The sequence below is a fragment of the Clinocottus analis genome, unplaced genomic scaffold (assembly GCF_023055335.1).
Source record: "Clinocottus analis isolate CAN_PGR_092001 unplaced genomic scaffold, fCliAna1.0.p SCAF_8, whole genome shotgun sequence".
Taxonomy (NCBI): domain Eukaryota; kingdom Metazoa; phylum Chordata; class Actinopteri; order Perciformes; family Cottidae; genus Clinocottus; species Clinocottus analis.
In genome coordinates, this window is record NW_027176240.1 from 11,714,136 (window position 1) to 11,733,126 (window position 18,991).

At 41.4% G+C, this 18,991-nt stretch overlaps 2 protein-coding genes across 5 annotated transcripts in view; one reads left to right on the forward strand and one right to left on the reverse strand.

Annotated features, from left to right (window-relative positions):
* LOC137779664 (vinculin-like) overlaps positions 1-12,675 on the forward strand; it is a 23,273-nt gene extending 10,598 nt beyond the window's left edge. The window contains exons 6-23 of one of the 4 annotated variants that reach the window (XM_068567775.1): positions 68-228; positions 1,997-2,087; positions 2,173-2,320; positions 2,431-2,584; positions 2,854-3,029; positions 4,028-4,218; positions 4,589-4,615; positions 4,870-5,069; positions 5,387-5,515; positions 5,619-5,768; positions 5,879-5,987; positions 6,210-6,512; positions 6,594-6,718; positions 7,658-7,843; positions 8,955-9,131; positions 10,136-10,339; positions 10,417-10,521; positions 10,997-12,675. In XM_068567775.1, coding sequence (XP_068423876.1) covers positions 68-228; positions 1,997-2,087; positions 2,173-2,320; positions 2,431-2,584; positions 2,854-3,029; positions 4,028-4,218; positions 4,589-4,615; positions 4,870-5,069; positions 5,387-5,515; positions 5,619-5,768; positions 5,879-5,987; positions 6,210-6,512; positions 6,594-6,718; positions 7,658-7,843; positions 8,955-9,131; positions 10,136-10,339; positions 10,417-10,521; positions 10,997-11,143 — 2,783 coding nt within the window. In that variant the 3' untranslated portion in view covers positions 11,144-12,675. The remainder of the gene's footprint in view (positions 1-67; positions 229-1,996; positions 2,088-2,172; positions 2,321-2,430; positions 2,585-2,853; positions 3,030-4,027; positions 4,219-4,588; positions 4,616-4,869; positions 5,070-5,386; positions 5,516-5,618; positions 5,769-5,878; positions 5,988-6,209; positions 6,513-6,593; positions 6,719-7,657; positions 7,844-8,954; positions 9,132-10,135; positions 10,340-10,416; positions 10,522-10,996) is intronic. The other 3 variants (XM_068567778.1, XM_068567777.1, XM_068567779.1) reach the window with 3 other exon arrangements.
* Positions 12,676-12,878: 203 nt separating this feature from the next.
* On the reverse strand, positions 12,879-18,554 carry ap3m1 (adaptor related protein complex 3 subunit mu 1). Its single transcript, XM_068568081.1, has 9 exons — positions 18,473-18,554; positions 17,812-18,089; positions 16,416-16,587; positions 15,303-15,440; positions 15,134-15,219; positions 14,885-15,018; positions 14,423-14,630; positions 13,923-14,067; positions 12,879-13,829 (listed from the first exon to the last, which is right to left on the reverse strand). The coding sequence occupies exons 2-9, from the start codon at positions 18,082-18,084 to the stop codon at positions 13,729-13,731; spliced, it is 1,257 nt and encodes a 418-aa protein (XP_068424182.1). The 5' UTR covers positions 18,085-18,089; positions 18,473-18,554; the 3' UTR covers positions 12,879-13,728.
* Positions 18,555-18,991: the final 437 nt, after the last annotated feature.

Here is an 18,991-nt window from a genome sequence, read left to right on the forward strand (position 1 = left end):
AGTGATAGTTTAAATATATGCTTCTGTATGACTGTAATCATACGTATACTCATATTTCCGTCCTCAGCTGTAAAGATTTTTGTCGCAACCAAGAGCAGTCGAGGTGCCGGCGTGGAGGAGGCGGAGAGGAACCGAAGGTTTACCTTTGAAAAGATGAGCGCTGAAATCAACGAGATCATACGAGTCTTACAGCTCACCACGTGGGATGAAGACGCGTGGGCCAATAAAGTAAGAGCTGTGTTGCGCATTTGAACTCTGATTTTCTTCATTTTATACCCTAAACCCCGAAAAACGACTTTAAAAATCCCCACATACGTAAATCAGAAAATCACTTTTGTTTTGGAGGGCCTGTTCACACACACATCCACACACTCAATCCACACATCACTCTGTGCTGCAGAGAGCATCTCCCAAAAAAAATCACTCTTTACTTTCTGTCTCCACTTTTTCTTTTTGCTGGATAGTATAACTCCTGGTTTTTCTTTTTCTTTTCTTTCTTTACCTTCCTCCTCCATTCTTTTCCTCCCTGTAGAAGGTAAGCCTGTTTCTCTCCCAATCTGCAGTTTCCAGCATGCGAGAGTATCTGTGTGAAAGAGTAAAGGAAGTAATGTCCTCATGCTTACATATCTGCCAGTTTGTTGTGTTTTGGTCCACTGACTGTTAGCTAACGCGATCTACATTGTCACAGTATTGTTATATATCCATCTGTTTGTCTCTATGATGACCATTTGAGTCAAATGGCTTGAAACAGATGACAGTTATTTAAGTTTTAAGCTAAATAACTTGTTTATTTTTTTAACAATACCAGCTCCAGAAATACAATCCATGTTCAATCATGGTATTTTCATTCTTGTGCTAATGTTTACTGTGTGCGGTAGCACAATAAGATGAGAGTGTACTCTTATGAAAATGTTTCTTTGGCCACACCAGTTAGAGACTGTGTCACAAGATCCTTTACTGGTAAAGTTAAGATCTGTTTCACTAGTCTAACCTGTAACCCTGCATGTATCTTGGCACACAGCTACCTCAGACAATGATCTGTCTGTTTGTGTTTCGTGTGTGCGTGTTTGCTGTGAACATACCGCATTCTCTGTGTATTAGCTGTGATAAGCACTCACTGTCAGTGTGTGGGGATCTGCCGGCACACGATGACTGTCCACCAGTCAGGTCATGAATTATAGAAATATGCTGGTTGGTGTCCAGACACATCCATAATAGATGGGTTGTATTGAACGCTTCCACTTAAGCGGCTTATTCTCCTTTGAGCTGGAAAAATATTTCTTTCTCTCCATCTGTTATAAAGCAAAGAGTTTGTGGTTATTCCTCGTTAAAAGCCTTGTTTTACCCTTTTTTTTAACAGTAATTATTATTTCCAAATGTATAAATTTAATAATGACTGTATTCACTATATAAATTCATTATTAAATAAATATACCTTATTAAATCTGCTTTACAAATTAAAAAAAAAGTCACTTTCGGGTTGCCAGTTTGAGAGCCCAAAGTAGATACATTTGGCTACAAGGCAACGGCTTGTCATTTATTAATGACTGAGTAACACACATACACAGTTTGCATCTATTAATGTTTGTAAATCATCAATATTTGCACTTTTCTTGGATCTTTAGTTTGAAGGAAGAAGCTGGTGATATTTATATTCATCTTATTGTCGACAAATCCCTCAAAAAGATCAAAACCAACACTGAAATGTTCCCACTAGCAAGTACTGCATGTGTAGCCAAAGCCTGATAAAGTATAAACATGAAAGCTGATCACCAGCATTGTGATTTATGTTGAATCAATCGGCTGTAAATATTGACTTGAGTCGCTTTTGCTGAAAATTACAGTGCGCAGCTGTTTTTAGAAAAGTACTACTTCAGTCATCACTGGCACTTCTTTATTTACAGTACGCCATGAAGTAAAGCGGTACCTTATAATTTAATACCCACTACTGTTTTGATAGAGCTATACACAATGCTGCATTCTTTCATTCCCTCAGGACATGGAGGCTTTGAAGAGATGTCTGACTTTGATTGAGTCAAAGATGTCGCAAGCTAAAGGCTGGCTCAAAGACCCCCATGGACAACCAGGTAACTACTAAAACTGCTACAACAATCAATTATCTTTTTCACTGTTATTACACGATGTGATCCTGTGGCGTGGCGTCGTTCCCAGGAGACCCCGGAGAGGTGGCCCTGCGTGTGATACTGGATGAAGCTGGTAAGGTGGGAGAGCTGTGTGCTGGGAAGGAAAGGAAAGATATTCTGGCAACCAGTAAGGCTTTAGGACAAATGACTGACCAGATTGCTGATCTACGAGCCAGGTAGTGTGTTTTTATGAGAGAACGCGAGTTAAACTGTTTTCTTTATCTCCCTGTGTTCATATATTTTTTTCAGCTTGTGTGTCAAGCTGTGTGTTTTTCGTTTATGACAGAGGTCAGGGTTCGACCCCGGGGTGTGTGCAGCGTGCCGGCCAGTGCTCACAGGGCTTAGACTTGTTGTTTGGCAAAGTGGACAGTGCTGCTCGCAGACTGGAGGCTCTAATCAATGCCAAGCAGGCCATTGCCAGGAGGCTGGATGCTGCGCAGGTCGGATAAACCAACACAGTAATCCATGTTAACCCTCTCCCCAGTGAATGACGCTTCCTCTCTGCATCATGCTTATTATCTCTGTCTCTTTTTTGTTCTATTTGATTGTTCTTTTCAATAAATAATTTAAATTATAAGCTCATGTGATTAAGAGCAACTGATAAATGCTAAATATACAATGTTAGGGAACTTTTTCCCGTCCTTGCATTTACAGATTTCTGTTGCGTATTTCATGCGACTGGAACTAAACCATACATGTGTAATTTTAGGCTTGGCTGGCGGATCCCAACGGTGGTCCTGAGGGAGAGGAGAACATCAGAGCGCTATTAGCTGAAGCCAAGCGCATTGCTGATCTATGTGAAGACCCCAAAGAGAGGGATGACATTCTGCGCTCCATCAGTGAGATCGCGGGCCTTACCGCCAGACTTGTGGAGTTACGCAGACAGTAAGCTTTCCTTCCATCGACACATGCATGGCCAATACAGTTTTGTGACTTCATGTAATTCATAGACCCTCTTTTTCTAGGATCAAACTTCAGCCTCATGCCATCAATAGGTGGCGCATTATGCCTGCCTGGCACATTTGTTGTTGCCTGTCAACCCTGGGCATCAGTCCTACAATAAGGTTTCTGTTTGAATATGTTGTGTAACTAATGGGGCAGTGGTAATAATGTGGAGGGTCAGTAACAGTTTGAGGATCAAAAACTTAGCAGGCCTTAAAGGAAAATACCACTCAAGGTTCATACCACTGAAAAACTGAACAAAATGTTCATATGCTGTCTGATGGCCAGTTCATGGGAGCAATCAATTTACTAATTGGTTCTGTAGTTCAGTGACTCACGACAAGATGAGCGAATTTGGAATATATTCTCTGTACACTTCCACTTGTATTGACCATAAAAGGAAACCAGATGTATGACAAAGTACATCAAATAGCCAAGCTGTGGATCTGATTGTTTAATTTGGAAAAATGTGACTGCATTAGTACACAAGAAGTTTTTAAGGACAATTATCCATAATCACATCTCGTCTCGGAAAGACACATAAGGACTGCATGTACTACAGTCACATCTTAAAACAATTACTACTCATAATTTAAAGTTTATTATGTATAGATAATTAGTCATTTGTTTAGCCATAGATCTATTCATTATAAAAGAAATTCACAATATAATGCATTAAACTGAACTTGCTGCACATGCCCTTTGTACAAATCATATAGATAATAGAATAGAAATGTTTGGCCACACGAGACACAAATTAAAGTTGACAAAAGCAAATGAAAAAATGACCTCAGCCTTTGGTAGTATTTCCTTTAAGGTGGTGTCTAACAGAGGTGTGGTGAGGCATTTGGTGGGTTAGAAGTCTGTATTTAATTTGTGCACTACATGGCTTTTACACCTGTTTGGTTCCTCGTCAAATCATATCCCTATCTCTGCCTCAGGGGTAAAGGTGACACCCCAGAGGCCCGTGCATTGGCAAAGCAGATTGGGTCGGCGCTGTTGACCCTGCAGTCCAAAACCAACCGGGCCGTGGCCAACATGAGACCGACCAAACCTGCCGTGACTTTAGAGGGCAAGATGGAGCAGGCCCTCTGCTGGGTGAACAACCCTGGAGTGGACGACAGAGGAGTAGGTGAGAGGGGTTGGATGACGGCTCTCAGGAGGGTTGATCTAGTAGTTCAAAAATAAACGCTCTGACCTTTCACGCCTTTTGTCAGCCTGTCATTGATGGAGAGTGTGTGAAAGTGCTTAAATCAGCACACAGCCAAGACTCCTGAGCAATGTGAGGTGTCCACGAGGAGGACGCAAAGTGTCATTTTCAATATTCAACTGTTATTTTCAACATTTCTGAATGTGGTCCATGCATGACTATGCTGGTGCAAGTTCTTGGATCACTGAATGACTTACTTAACTTACTAAGCTTTGTTTGATGCCTGTTGCTGTATCCCTGTTCTGTCATTTGATTGTTTCCTATTTCCTCCCATGCTTCCCTTTGGGAGCAGAGTGTGAAATACTACAGTGGAACACAGGTACCTGTCCACAATATGCTTTCTCAGAGGATTTAACCCAGACACTATAAACTTTATGACCACTTTTATAATTTACTAGCAAAGATATATGAACAACAAACGTTTCTCACCCCTTCCATTACTTGATGATACCAATAAATTCAAAAGATGTGTCATGTCTAAATAAGGACTTGTAATTGTTGTATCTGTGTTATTATTGAAGACAGAGGATATATTGTCTGTCCAGATCTGATGTGCCCTGTTTCGCTCCCCAGGTCAGGCAGCAATCAGAGGAATGGTTGGAGAAGGGAGGAGGCTAGCAGGAGGCCTGTTAGGCCCGTATCGGCAGGATATGATTGGACGCTGCGACCGAACAGAGACTCTTATGACATCTTTGGCAGACATGGCTGGCAGGGGCGAGGCTGAGGCCCCTCATGCACGAGCTACAGCCGCACAACTGCAGCATAGCCTAAAGGTAGCTCAACGGCCTCACAAACGCACGCATTCAGTTGTGAATGAACCACTGTCATCACAAACTTGTTCTGTGCAGCTAAACAGTGTTTCGAGGGAAGATCATAACGTTTCTTATTAGAAAAAATATGTCAAACTGTGTCAAGTTTTCTGTCATTTTGAAGAAATAAATGCACAAGACATGTAGAATAAATCCATTTGATCGAATGGTGCATCTATACAAAACTCTTGCCTTGTATGATGCGTGTGTTGTAATTATAATTTAAAGTGTTGGTGCAGAGCTCCACCTGGTGGACTGATAACGCTCTCTGCTTCTTCAAGGACCTGAGGCAGCACATGCAGGAGGTGATGACCCAGGAAGTATCTGACGTTTTCAGTGACACCACTACCCCGATCAAACTGCTAGCTGTGGCTGCGACCGCTCCCCCTGATGCCCCCAACCGAGGGGAGGTCAGTCATGTACACAAATATGTGCTGAATTTGCTCCATCCAGATGTTGTGTATGTGTGTGTGTGACTGCAGTCTGACTAAACCAGTATTCTTTTTCTTGTAGGTTTTTGACGAGCGTGCAGTGAACTTCGAGGCCCACGCTGGTCGGCTGGGCGCGACTGCAGAGAAGGCTGCTGCCGTTGGAGCAGCCAATAAAAGCACAGTAGAGGGGATACATGCTGCTGTGAAACATGCCAGAGAGCTCACGCCACAGGTGCTAATCTTTGTTTCAGTGTCACTGATTTACACAGTTGCATACAATGATTAAAATATGGAGCTATTTGAGTCTCTCGCACACAATCTGACATTTTTGTTCACGTCCAGGTGACCTCTGCTGCTCGGATCTTGTTGAAGAATCCTGGAAACAAAGCCGCATACGAGCACCTGGACACCATGAAGAACCAGTGGATTGACAATGTGGAGAAACTTACTGGTGAGTGTTTTCTTAACATTTCTTATGTTACTTAGATATTGACATTTTTACATTTACATGTAGTTGTAGTGCAGCGGGCTGAAAAAATACATCCCAAACTACATGAAAAACTGCAGATGAGATGTTAAAGTGACACGTGTGTGTGTGTGTGTGTGTTTGTGTTTGTGTGTGTGTGTTTGTGTGTGTATTTGTGTGCGTGTCCTGTGCGTGCATGTGCCTCAGGTCTGGTGGATGAAGCCATCGACACCAAATCTCTGCTAGATGCCTCTGAGGAGGCTATAAAGAAAGACATCGACAAGTGCCGAGTTGCCATGGCAAACGTTCAGCCTCAAATGCTTGTTGCTGGGGCAACGAGCATAGCAAGACGAGCTAATCGGGTCCTGTTGGTGGCTAAGAGGGAAGTGGAGAACTCTGAAGATCCGCGGTTCAGAGACACAGTGAAACACGCCTCAGACATCCTCTCCCACACCATCTCCCCCATGGTGATGGATGCTAAAGCAGTGGCTGGGAACATACAGGATAAAGGTACAGGAAAACAAAGCACATGTTCAATATACTGTATGAAACAGATATGGTAAGTTTAGTATCTCTCTTTATCCTCCACAGCTCTGCAAAAGGCCTATTTGGACTCATGTCTCAGGATCCTGGCTGCAGTCGGCAAAGTTAGAGAAGCCTTCCAACCTCAGGAGCCGGACTTCCCTCCTCCACCACCGGACCTGGACCAGCTCCATGTAAGCGCATTCAAACACACATTCAAGATTCAAGATGTTTGTATTGTCACATGTACGGATAACGGACAGTTACTCAATACAATGAAAAGCTTATTTTGCCCAGCCCTCCTTACACACAGAATTAGACACAATAAACTTAAGGTAAAAATTAGAATTAAGAATACAAAAAAATACAAACTATATAAAATAAGGCACACAAATATCAGTGTATAAAGTGCACTATGCTTTGCTACAACTACTTAAAATATCTTTCAAGTATTTCACATATTTCCTGTTAAATACATAGTGAACATTGTAATGACTCACCACCTTCCTACCATCTCTTACCAAAAATGAATCCATTAGTACGGAGCGAGAAAGTAATTTTTCATCAGCTTTGGTAGCAGTGACTTTGATCAACCAACAGCTTCAGTGGAGCTGCTCAAGATCCTTTGGCACACAACCTGCAGAGTACTGTAGATGTGAAGCTAGATGTTGCAGAGTGCATACTCACTCAAATATTTGTAGATGATTACATTCAAGATTAAGACTAAAATATATCTCAACCCGCACGCCTGTTTTACTTCTTACTGTAAGTAATTGGGTCGTAATACAGATGCGCTATGTTCTGCCAATAACGTAGAACAGATACAGTATAGAGGTTTTGGTAATTTCCCATGAGTAATGTCTGTATTTGTGTTTTTCTCATTGGCTTTAAGTGGGCAGAGCTCATCACATTGTCTCAGTGACATGCCTGCTGGGTGTGTTTTAAAGGTGCAACAGAGCAAATGTTTCATGTCATCAAACAGGCCTGAAACTTTCAACCAGAGACGTCAGCAAAACTCATTAAGACACATTAAAGCCCCTGTGTGAAGACTTTTTATGTCTTCATTGACAAACCCCCTTTGTTCCTGAACTACATACAGTATGTATGGTTACATAGATGTGCGTGTTTCCCAGGTTAGTGATGAGCAGGCTCCACCCAAGCCTCCCTTGCCAGAGGGCGAGGTGCCCCCACCTCGTCCCCCTCCTCCAGAGGAGAAGGATGAGGAGTTCCCAGAGCAGAAGGTTGGAGAGGTGCTCAGCGAGCCCATGATGGTGGCCGCCAGGCAGCTGCACGATGAGGCACGGAAGTGGTCGAGCAAGGTCAGTTCACACAAACACACACAAAAATATACAGTTTGCATATTCACCCCATCAAACGTGTTTCATTTCAAAATCAGTAGCAGAGATACAGTTCTGGGTAAAGTAAGGTAGCCGGTTAATGATTTCCCTACCTTATGTTAGTTGACTCTGTTACACTTGAATTGCATTCTCATATTCTGTAAATGTCCTGAAATCAAGTTTTCCCTGAAATTACGTTGATGCTATAATGTGGAGATAAGTGGAGATTTCAGAGGGGAAACTGGAAACTGTCATCTGTTCAAGGTGTTGGGATGTAAGGTTGTTCATGGCTGAAGTACTTTCGTGCACAAAATAGAAACATTGTGGAGAGACAATCCAACCACCAAAGAGCCAGCAAACTGTTTGCAGAAGACGTTAAATTCTTTACACCCCTTTGGTGTCTATGTTCTGTATGTGTGTGCCAAGTGTTTTCTGTGTAAGAACTGTTTCTAGGAAAATGTATTCTGCATTAAAAACCCGTCATTTTCCAGGAATAATGTCCTCTCGCTGTCTTTGTGAAGCTATTTCGTGTTTTCCACTCTTTAGCTCTCCTGGCAGTTTTTCCACACCTGTTTAATGATCTATGCATCAGAGGTGTCTTTGGAAAGCAGAGACAAAATATCCCTTATCTCTTTTGTATTGGGTCACACTCACAACACTGGTTGTGGCTACAGTTAGACCTCGTTTGCAAATGCCTTACAACCTGTCCACTCAGCCACTGCCTCAGAGTAAGACGCAAGCTACACCCGCTACCTGCCCAAACCAGCTTCTCTTCCACTTTTTTTCCCCCCATCTTTGCTCGCGTGTGCAGTTTCACCTCCCTTCTCCCTGCTCCTGCACAATGCCTGTATTTGCTTCTTTTCCCTCCTGTAAATCTCCTGTCCTCTGTTCTTCCAGTGCCTCTCACACTGTACTAAAAGCCTCCTTTCTCCATGCTTCCTTCCCTCCTGCCGTTCCTGGCTTTCTCCTTCCCTTGTTTTTCATATTCTTTTTTTTTCCTCCTCTCCTCTTATTTGCCTCCCTCCCTTTCTTCCCCATCCCAATTGATCCTTCAACCACAATAAACAACCCCCCACTTCCCCACCCCACCCAGCCAGAGGAGGAGGAGGCAGTAGAGGAGAGAGAGATAGATGATGAAGATGAGTTTACTGATGGTGAGGATGACTATGAGCCTGAACTGCTGATGATGCCCTCCAACCAGCCTGTCAATCAACCCATGCTGGCAGCTGCCCAGGCTCTCCACCAGGAGGCGCGCAAGTGGTCCAGCAAGGTCTGCGCACACATGCACATGAGTGCACACACAACTGGGTCAGCGCTTTTGTGGCTCCCAGTGTTTTGAGTTGCTGGGATGATCATACCGCTCTTTGACCCCCAAATAACACATGCACACATCCACGCATGCAAAGAGATAAACGCACCACACAATAAGGCTCTCACTTGTGTGGTGCATTTTTCTGTCTCTACGGGATGAAGAAACACCCCTTGGAGTACTATCTGATTGTGTCTGTGCAAACAATACGCTCTGTATCTGCCACTAAAACTCCAACCAGCTGCGGCTGCTGTTGCATCACACTCGGACGTGGTTGACACACAGTTACGCTCACCCTTAGGTTGTACTAAAAGTCAAGGATTGTTGGAATGGCAAGTTTGTTTGTTTCACCAGCTGGATGAACTGGCACTGACTTCACAAGTCCCTCCTTTTTGTTCACGAAGAGGAGGAGCCAAGCGCTCTGTCTCGTAGTATCACTTCTGTCAGTCACTTGTTGTGTTGCCAATCTCTAAAGCAAAGGATGACAGTTTCCCAAAGACTTCTGGAGATCTAGTTCAGACTGCCTGCTTGCCTGTTGTGATCACCTGCTTCTGCTTTTAATCTCTGGGTGCGTACTGATCGCTCCAACATGGTGAACATCACCTCATGGGTACTAGCCTCACGTCCACATTGAGGTTCTCAACACTGTCTCTGTTCAAAACTACATCAAATTCAGAATAATCTTCTTCCACAAGGGATGAAGAACATGTGTTAACTTGCTTTGACACAGCATGCAGCTTTTTGCTTGAAAATGAAGTGCCTGTTTTGCTTTTGCAATCCAAATGCATTCATACAAAAGAACAGCATTATTTTATTGTTTGATAACAATGTTTGGAGTTAAATATAATTAGAAATATTCATACAATATGTCTCAAGTCCAGTCTCATCTCTTTTCCAAAGCCATGCTCCTCTTAAGTACCCTGCTCTCACTGCTTCCTCCTGCATCTCCTCCACTCTCCTCACAGGGTAACGACATCATAGCAGCAGCTAAGCGGATGGCTCTGTTAATGGCAGAAATGTCTCGGCTGGTTCGGGGTGGAAGCGGGAACAAGCGAGCGATGATTCAGTGTGCTAAGGACATCGCCAAGGCCTCAGATGAGGTGACGAGGCTGGCTAAAGAAGTGGCCAAGCAGTGCACTGATAGACGAATCAGAACTAACCTGCTGCAGGTAAGGACATACACAACTGAAAAGCCCTTTATGTCTTGCACAAAAAATCATTTACACGTTTTTCCCTCTTCCCAAAGGTGTGTGAACGAATCCCTACCATAAGTACTCAGCTGAAGATCCTCTCGACTGTCAAAGCCACCATGCTGGGACGAACAAATATTAGTGAAGAGGAGTCAGAGCAGGTAACAAGTTACACATGACACCAATAATCACTTCCATACCAGCAATCTTGATTCCACAAATGTAAACAGCACCACATTGTGCACCACATTGTGATAATGATAATTACTGCTTCAATAATGTGTGCATCATGTTAATGTTGGTACCTGTGGAGTTACTTTTAAATACTTCATATACTGCTGGGCGGCTTGTCAATTGTCCTACAAAGCCTTTATAATTAGCTATATGTATTATTATTAATAATATGAATCTGTAAGTAATTAAAGGTACTAAAATAATGTTGTGGAATAAAAACTACAACATTTCCCTCTGAACTGTGGTGGAGTAGACGTATGAAGTACCCGAGTACAGTAGTTAAACAAATGGAATCAGTTACTTTCTTAATAGCTGAATAACTGATAACTTGTTTTCATTTTGTCCCACCCGTCTTGTGATTTTACAACTAAATGCTTCACTTCTAAATGTTTCCCTGACCAGGCCACAGAGATGTTGGTCCATAACGCTCAGAATCTGATGCAGTCAGTGAAGGAGACCGTCAGAGAAGCAGAAGCAGCCTCAATCAAGATCCGCACAGATTCAGGATGCACCCTTCGCTGGGTGCGTAAGACCCCCTGGTACCAATAAACAAACCTGGTCACTGAATCTAGTACCACTGTTAATTTACATCTTGCCGACAGCACACACCTCGAGTGAAACAACATGCAAACTCATAGGTAAACAAACCTCTTCAAAGAGGAAACTTATAGTGATGTGTGTTTTTTTTTATACCAGGAACCATTAGATTTGGTACCAAGCAGGTTTCATTTATTGGAGTGAGTTCAGCTTTGATCTCCAGTTCCCTTCATCTGTAACTGCGGTATCATGTACATGTGGGCTAATCAGAGACAGTTTTTAATATATATTTTTGGTATGTTGTGTTACAAGAGTTTATCTAAATCCCAGGTATATATTTTTTGCATGAAAATGTTTTTTTTTCTATTTTCTAAAGGCAAATTATTTCATTAGGATACTTATCTTCTAGAAGACATGTACTTTTAATTCAGTTTCTTCTTATTGTCTATTGTATATACAGATTTTTTTTGTTTTATAGACAACACCCAGCTATGAGCTTTATACACTGAGTTTGACACTAGAGTGTGGAGTCTTGTGTGGGCTTATGAGCTCTCCTCTCTTCATGTTTACTTTTAGTAATTACACTCTTCTTAAGCATAGGTCTATGAAATCAAAGGAGATGCAACATCACTGCTATCTGGTGATGTTTATACTTGAAGAACTAAAAAGTATTCTGGATTAAAAGTGTTATGCTTACAGGCAAATTACAGTTTTAAAAACATATTGTATATTTAAAACAAAAATGTATGGTTGTCAATAAATGATTGCAGGAAAGTTGATATGGTAGATAAGAGGTTTTCACATGACATTTGCATTATGAATAACAGTAAAAGCCAAGGTGAGTTGGTTTTAATGGCTGTGTTGAGTTCTTGGTTTTAACTTAAACAGTGTACAATGCCAAAGGATTTGTTTTAGGTCACTGTAACCTTCATCTTAAACATTAAAATCCAGGTTATTACAAACAACAAGACAGACCTCTTTAAAAAGGCTTATGTCAAACAACTTTTCTTCTTCTTCTTTTTTTTTTTTACTAATTGTGCTTTGTTTCTGCACTATCTCTGTAACAGTTGAACTGTTTGGATATTATATTCAAAACTGATCAAAACCAATGATTTCAGACAGCCATTCAACTTCCAACTTTTAGACCTTTCTCCGTGTGTGAGCTCAGCAGTCACACTCTGAATGCTCATAGAGTCGACCCCAGTGGTTTAAAGGTCAGAAACAACCTTTTCATGTGACATCAGGCATTGATGTCGATCTAGTCATCTATGTGTATGTGTGAAGCCTCTGTCAATAATCAGTACTAGTGAGACGTTCCCATGATGGTTCGGGACAAAGTTTGAAATGTTAACCGCATTTTCATCTTTATTTAGGCCCACAAAGCATGTAGCAGTTAGTCACTGACCTCTCACTGAGAGTGACAGGGTGAACCTCTGTGTGTACTTGATGTGTTCATTAAACACCCTGAATGTATTCTGATAGCTTCTCGTCCTGCCAACACATCTGCTGTGCCTTGGAAGAATAAAAGATTATAGTAATGATGACTGGAGTCTGCCTTGCAATTCTCTTTCATAAATCACAATGAAACAAGAATTAACTGGTATTTAAGCATTAGATACGTAATGTATACTGCTAGCAGCTGTGAGAGGCTGTACTAAGCTAAACGCTAGCATGCTAAAATTGATGTTCAGTGTGTTAGCATTTACTCGCATGTTAGCTTTAACAGTAAGCACACAGTAAAGCTGAGGATAATGGGAATTTTTATTAGTTTAGTAAACCAAAAAAGTAACCATACTGCTAGCATGAACAAAAGAGCACACATGAAAACCATCATTATATAACTTTTATAAAACTTCTTATACACTGAAATAAAGATTCAACTTCATACAATTAGTATTTTTTTTCTTGTGAACGATTGTGCAAATCTTGTGCTGAGTAAAGTAGTTGCGTTCAAGATTATGTGAGGGTTTTGTTGATTTCACAAAAGAGAAAACTGTTCCTAAACGACTGTTGAAATCACTAACTTGTATCTTAGCTAAACAGATACGTGAAACCATGTACCTTGGATATAGATATATTTTGAAAAATGTATTTGCCCGGAGGACTCTGAGACATGCAGTTTGTGCTGTAGTGTGCTTTACGAAGCACCCTAACAAGGCCATATTTAAGGGTGAATGTATGTAAAACCACAATACAGATACTTAGTAAAAAGGTTTTCACAAGACACGGCTGCTCACTCTCAGGCAACACGCAAGTAAGATTGTAAAGGTGTGATAAAGTATCAACGAAGAGGTGGTGAGCCGTGACCTTCCCTTTTTAAACCAACATATTCCCCTTTGGCAAGATGCAGAAGGTGTTAAATTAGAAAACAAAATACAAAATATTCCAAAAAGAGAAGGAATGGTTCATACAATGCACACATTTGAAAATGGTCACATTGATCATTAAGGCTTCCCTTTACAGGCCACATAATAAATAACTGTTAATTATTATAACAATGAACCAGAGGATATGCAAGACATATTGGAAAATTGATAATCTTGCCCCTTATTTGGTTCATTGGATTGTCGACTTTTGACCCCTCAAACAGTCATTACTCAGGTACGCACTTGGAATTTCCCCGCTTTAGTCACATACTTGACCCCTTTAAATGGCTTGTACTTCTCTCCAAACATTTCAAGACGATTCACCTTAAGACCTGTACAGAGGGGAAAATAAGCAAAATTAACAATGACTGAAAACTAGCTTTAAGCTTGGCCCAGTTAAAAAATATGTATAAAGCAAGGAATACCTGATATGGCCACCTGCTGGATCTTCAGGTCAATGTTGAGTGATGGGCTATCTTCAGGTTTGGGGGCTCCTGCCTGCAGACTCAGACTGCCTTTTAAGTTAGGGAGCTTCTGGGGGTTTAGTTTCCCAATGTCCCAAACCAACACCTATTTAAAACACAGACATGATGCAGGTAAGGACAATAAAACAACACTCTAGGTTTCCAGTTGTATTTTCTCTATAACGCCACTAGTTCTGATCAAGACTACATCGGCTGTTTCATTGAAGCGCTACAAAAAATGTAATGCACAAGCATGTCTTAAAAAAGATAAATATCATGCCTTAAACAGGTAGTTTTAATGTTACTTTGGCAATCAGTGTATCACTTACGAGGTAGGCAGGTAAGAATGTCAGTGAAGCATTTGTAAGAAATGTTAGTGAAGCATTTCACGAAATTCTGGACAATGGTTGGCACAAAGCTACAGTCTCACTGCTTAGGATGGCTTTGTAAACGGTTGTTACCTTGGTAGTGAGGTCGTAAGTGTAGCTTCCCTGTGTGGCTGTGAGGTTAACACTGACCACAGCTTTTGGCATGTGGATTTTGACCATTAAAGCCTCCACCGTCTTCCCCATGGTCTGCTTGGGTCCAATCGTGATGTCCAGGCGACCACAAGGTCCCGACTCAAAGAAACTGATGCTCTGCTTCACGTACACTGGAATGGCCACAAGACTGAGGATAGACACAAACAGAATGAATCACAAGGACAATAAACACAGCAGGCAGACAGCAACCAGCTTGTGTTTACAAGAAAACATAAAAAAACAAGAGGGGATTGTGAATCCTTATTGCGGAAATTAAACCAGAATTTTAATTCACTCCTCCACACTGAAACCCAAAGAGAATAACACAGCAAAGATGTTGATGCTCAGATCACATTTTTACTTTTATTTAATTATAAATGAGACATACAGTGCTCTGCTTACTTTTGAGCGCTGACATGATAGTTCATGAGTGTGAAGTTTCCATCTGGCGGGATGAAAGAGAGCGCACGCTCCGACTCCCAGCGCTTATACCGAACACACGGGTGGAAACTCACGTCATCGAGAAGACGAGGATTCTGTCATCAAAAGGGACAACGATGGCGAGTGAATTTTACATTTGGACAAACGCGCGGGTAGCAACTGACATAAGCACATGAAGAAAAACACAGAGCTGAGAGGAAATGAACCAACCATAAAGGACAGAGTCAGGTCCGGCATCCCAGTGAGCCTCACACAAGCTTCAATTATACCCTGGATTTCTGCAAATACTGTTGTACCTAAAGATTGAAGTCGCAAGCACGTTAAGAGGAACCACATCTTATTATCTAATCTACCAGGATCCACCAGTGCTTGTTTGTACCTGATTTGTCCAGAATGGCATCTATTTCTTCTATCACATCAAAATATGCCTCATTATTGGTGTATTTAACTCCAGCACGCCTCCATGGGATAGTGGTCAGTTGACCTGTTGGTAATGTGTCTCCAACATTACTACTTCCTAAAAAACATACATAACAAAGAAAATCTCACAAATCTACACATCAATATTATAAATAATTAGGGCTGGGCAAAGTTGAAAAAAAAAACTAGTAAAAACTAGTCTATTGCATGCTTTTATTTGAAGTAATGTTATCAGAACAACATAACAGCACTCTGGAGCAACAGCAAGTTAACATAAACAAATATATAGTTTAGAAATCTGTTTTCTTTTTTTTTCTGAACAGGTACAGTTAAGTAGTAACGGTGCATGTTAAGGACAAGCCCCTCCTTCTTTTGTCCATGTTCAGTCTGTTGCTTACCTTAAAGATGTATGTTAAAGACCAGCAATTAATTAACTTTATACAAAAGCAATAAGTGCTTTTCATGTTTGCCAGTTCAGTTCGGTCTGTGTTGGCTTGAACAAGTGCACTGACATCTGGTTGAATGAGGTGGAGATGTGAAGGACAGCTGACAGGTATCAGCGGCAGCTTTGCGCATGCGCGATTAATGTTCAATCCGGAGACGCTGAGCTTGCAGTGCGAGCCTGCCTACATAACAACACGTGCTTTTACGTCAGGCTTAACTCGGCAAGTAGTCAACACTGCCTGTCGGTGAGGCTACTGAAAAAAAATGCCGTTAACGCATGATCAAATAATTGACGCTGTTAATCGCTTGAAAAATGAACGCATTATTAACGCATTAACTATGCCCAGCCCTATAAATAATGTAAGTGAGGAGCAGGGTATTGCTGAGGAGGGAGGAGCAGCGTAATTGGGGACATTGACATTCTTGCCCCAGGTGGCTCTACCTCCTACCATATGGCAGAAGTGGAAGCAGGTGTGGGAAGCCACACATTGGGAGATGATCTCCTCATCAGTAGAGTATTAAGATATGTACTTTATTAAATAAATAAATAAATGACAATGAGGGAGTTAACTTTGGGTGGCAAATGCTAAGAGTAAGAACTCGGCATAAGGCGGTGACCTCCATTTACCTGTGAGTGTGTTGACAACTGATCGCAGGATGGTGGGAGGCCTGATCATCTCTTTGAGAACGTTGGACTCTGTTGCTAGTGGAAAGCCGTTGTCCAGCATTTCCTCTAACAGCTCGTACACCGTCACCATATTGTCTTTGATCACACTTTCTGAGCACTCTCCAAAGTAGTCCTATTGAGAGAAATACTCGTTACACACTAAAACACACACAAAACTGACAAATGCAAAAAAAAAAAAAAAAAAGACTTGGTGCAGAAAAGCTATCTCGAGTTGTCTTTAAGAGCACTCTTAGTTTGGAGTCACATGGAAATGTCCTTATTTTTCAAAGAAAAGCACTGTTTTTTTTCAATGAAGATAAATTAAATTAATCAGAAATACTCTCTATACATTCTTAATGTGGTGATTGTATTAGCGCGTATAATTATTGGCAGCCTGGTGTAGCCTCCAGAAGAATTCAGTTTGACAACTTCTCTTGTTCTCGTAATTTATTTCCTCAATCACAGGTAAAGTACCAAGCTCTGCAGTTGCAAAGGCAGGGAGTCGTCCGGTCAACACGCAAGTTGAACGTCTAAAACAACACCCCGAACAACCGGAACTTCGGCTCTTTAATACACGGTTTTCCGTCACCAACATATCATGAGCAAAGTAACATTTAATTGGCTCTAAACTGTCAAGAGGAGGAGAATCCTGTGTTCTCATCTCTTCTTACAGAAAGGGACGTGCAACATCCAGTCTGCTTCTCTAGTGTCAACATACTAATAAACAGGTGTGTGTGTGTTGAGTGCAGGCGTGTGACTAAAGTTCCCTTGAGAACCAGACATTTCTAGACACAACTACAGCTGCATAGCTGTACTGACCTCGCTAACCTAACCTAAACTTCACTAGACATGAATATGAAAAGCATCTACAGAAATTTTAGATTTATATCACAAATGACAGGTGGAATTGTCTGTTTTTTAATGAAATATCTACATAGGTGTATAGAGGCCCATTTCCAGCAGCTATCACTAGTATTCTAATGGTACATTGTGTTTGCTAATCGCCTTAGAAGACTAATGCATGATTAGAAAACCCTTGTACAAGTATAATAGCACAGCTGAAAACAGTTCTGCTGGTGGGAAAAGCTATACAACTGGCCTTCCTTTGAGCTAGTTGAGTATCTGGAGCATCACATTTGTGGGTTAGATTATAGTCTTAAAATGGCCAGAAAAAAAAAACTTTCATGTGAAACTCTCCAGTCTATTCTTGTTCTTAGAAATAAAGTCTATTCTATGCGAGAACTTGCGAAGGAACTGAAAATTTGTCTGGGTGACTCGAAACGTTGAACGGTAGTGTACATGGCCAATAAAGCTGATTCTGATTTGGATAAATAAATAACACAGAATTAAATCCCACCTGAAATATGTCTGCCACTCTGTGCAGAAACTCAATGACGAACAGTGGAGGGACTTCCGTCTGGACGACGGAGAGGAAGAAGAGCTTGTCCCTGTATATGGTGATGAGATAGTGGTGCGGGGTCTGCAGGACAGGGGGCACATCCTCCGGGTCCACCGCCTTCTCTTTGGCCTCGAAAAAGTAATCACACACACTCTGACTGATGACACTCTTCCAGTGTTTCTCCAGGAAGATGTCGCCAGAATGATTAATCAGGAACAGACTCTGGATCATCTCAGCTGGAACAATGAAACGGTTGTTGATATTAGTTATTGAGTGGCAGATGATACATTACATCAGCAGTTTTCAACAAAACTTAAAACTCCCCGTCCGTTATTTAATTGCGGTGTCAATGTAAACAAATGTAAAGCATCGTCAGTTTACCTACTGTCATGATGTTAAACTATGTATATAACCTATATAACTTGACATTAACCCGCTGGCGAGCGAAACTTCTGTTTGGCAACTTCAGAGATTCATACCATCAGTTTCTTAATGTTAAAAAAAGAAAGCAAACTCGACAGTGAAAAGTGTAAACGCGACATGAAAGCTATGCATCGGGGATAATGTATACACAGTTTCAAGGATTATACAAAATTCCACGGATTATATAAAGTTTTACCTGCTAACTCCGGTTGCTTGTGCAAAGGATATTTGGGCTTCTTGGTGGCAGCCGGGTCTTAGTTGCTGGGGAGACGCCTGCAGATGTACGCGCACGTAAACACAACGTAGTCACGAGAACATATTCACAAATCAAAAGAATAAGGTCCAAATGCTTTTAGTACAGCTCTGTAATAAATTCAGGCGGTTTAAATACAACGCAACAGTAATGTCAATGACATCGATGCTTTCAGAGCAACGTTTCGGACTTTTTAATCAGGCAACATGTGTGGGCAGCTACACCCACGTATGGAAGTAAAAGGGTTTATTTGCCCTGTGTAAACAACTTCTAGGTGCGAGCCGAACTTACAGAAAACCAAATATTTTCTTAACGGACCCTCACACCTCAACGTCATGCCAGGTTTCAGATGTATGCATAGTAATATTTGTCATAATTTGATGGTGAACTATATCAGCCAAATTGTAGGCTTGTAGTGAACATTTAAAAAAAATAAAAAGTGAAACAAGGTGTCCAGTAAAT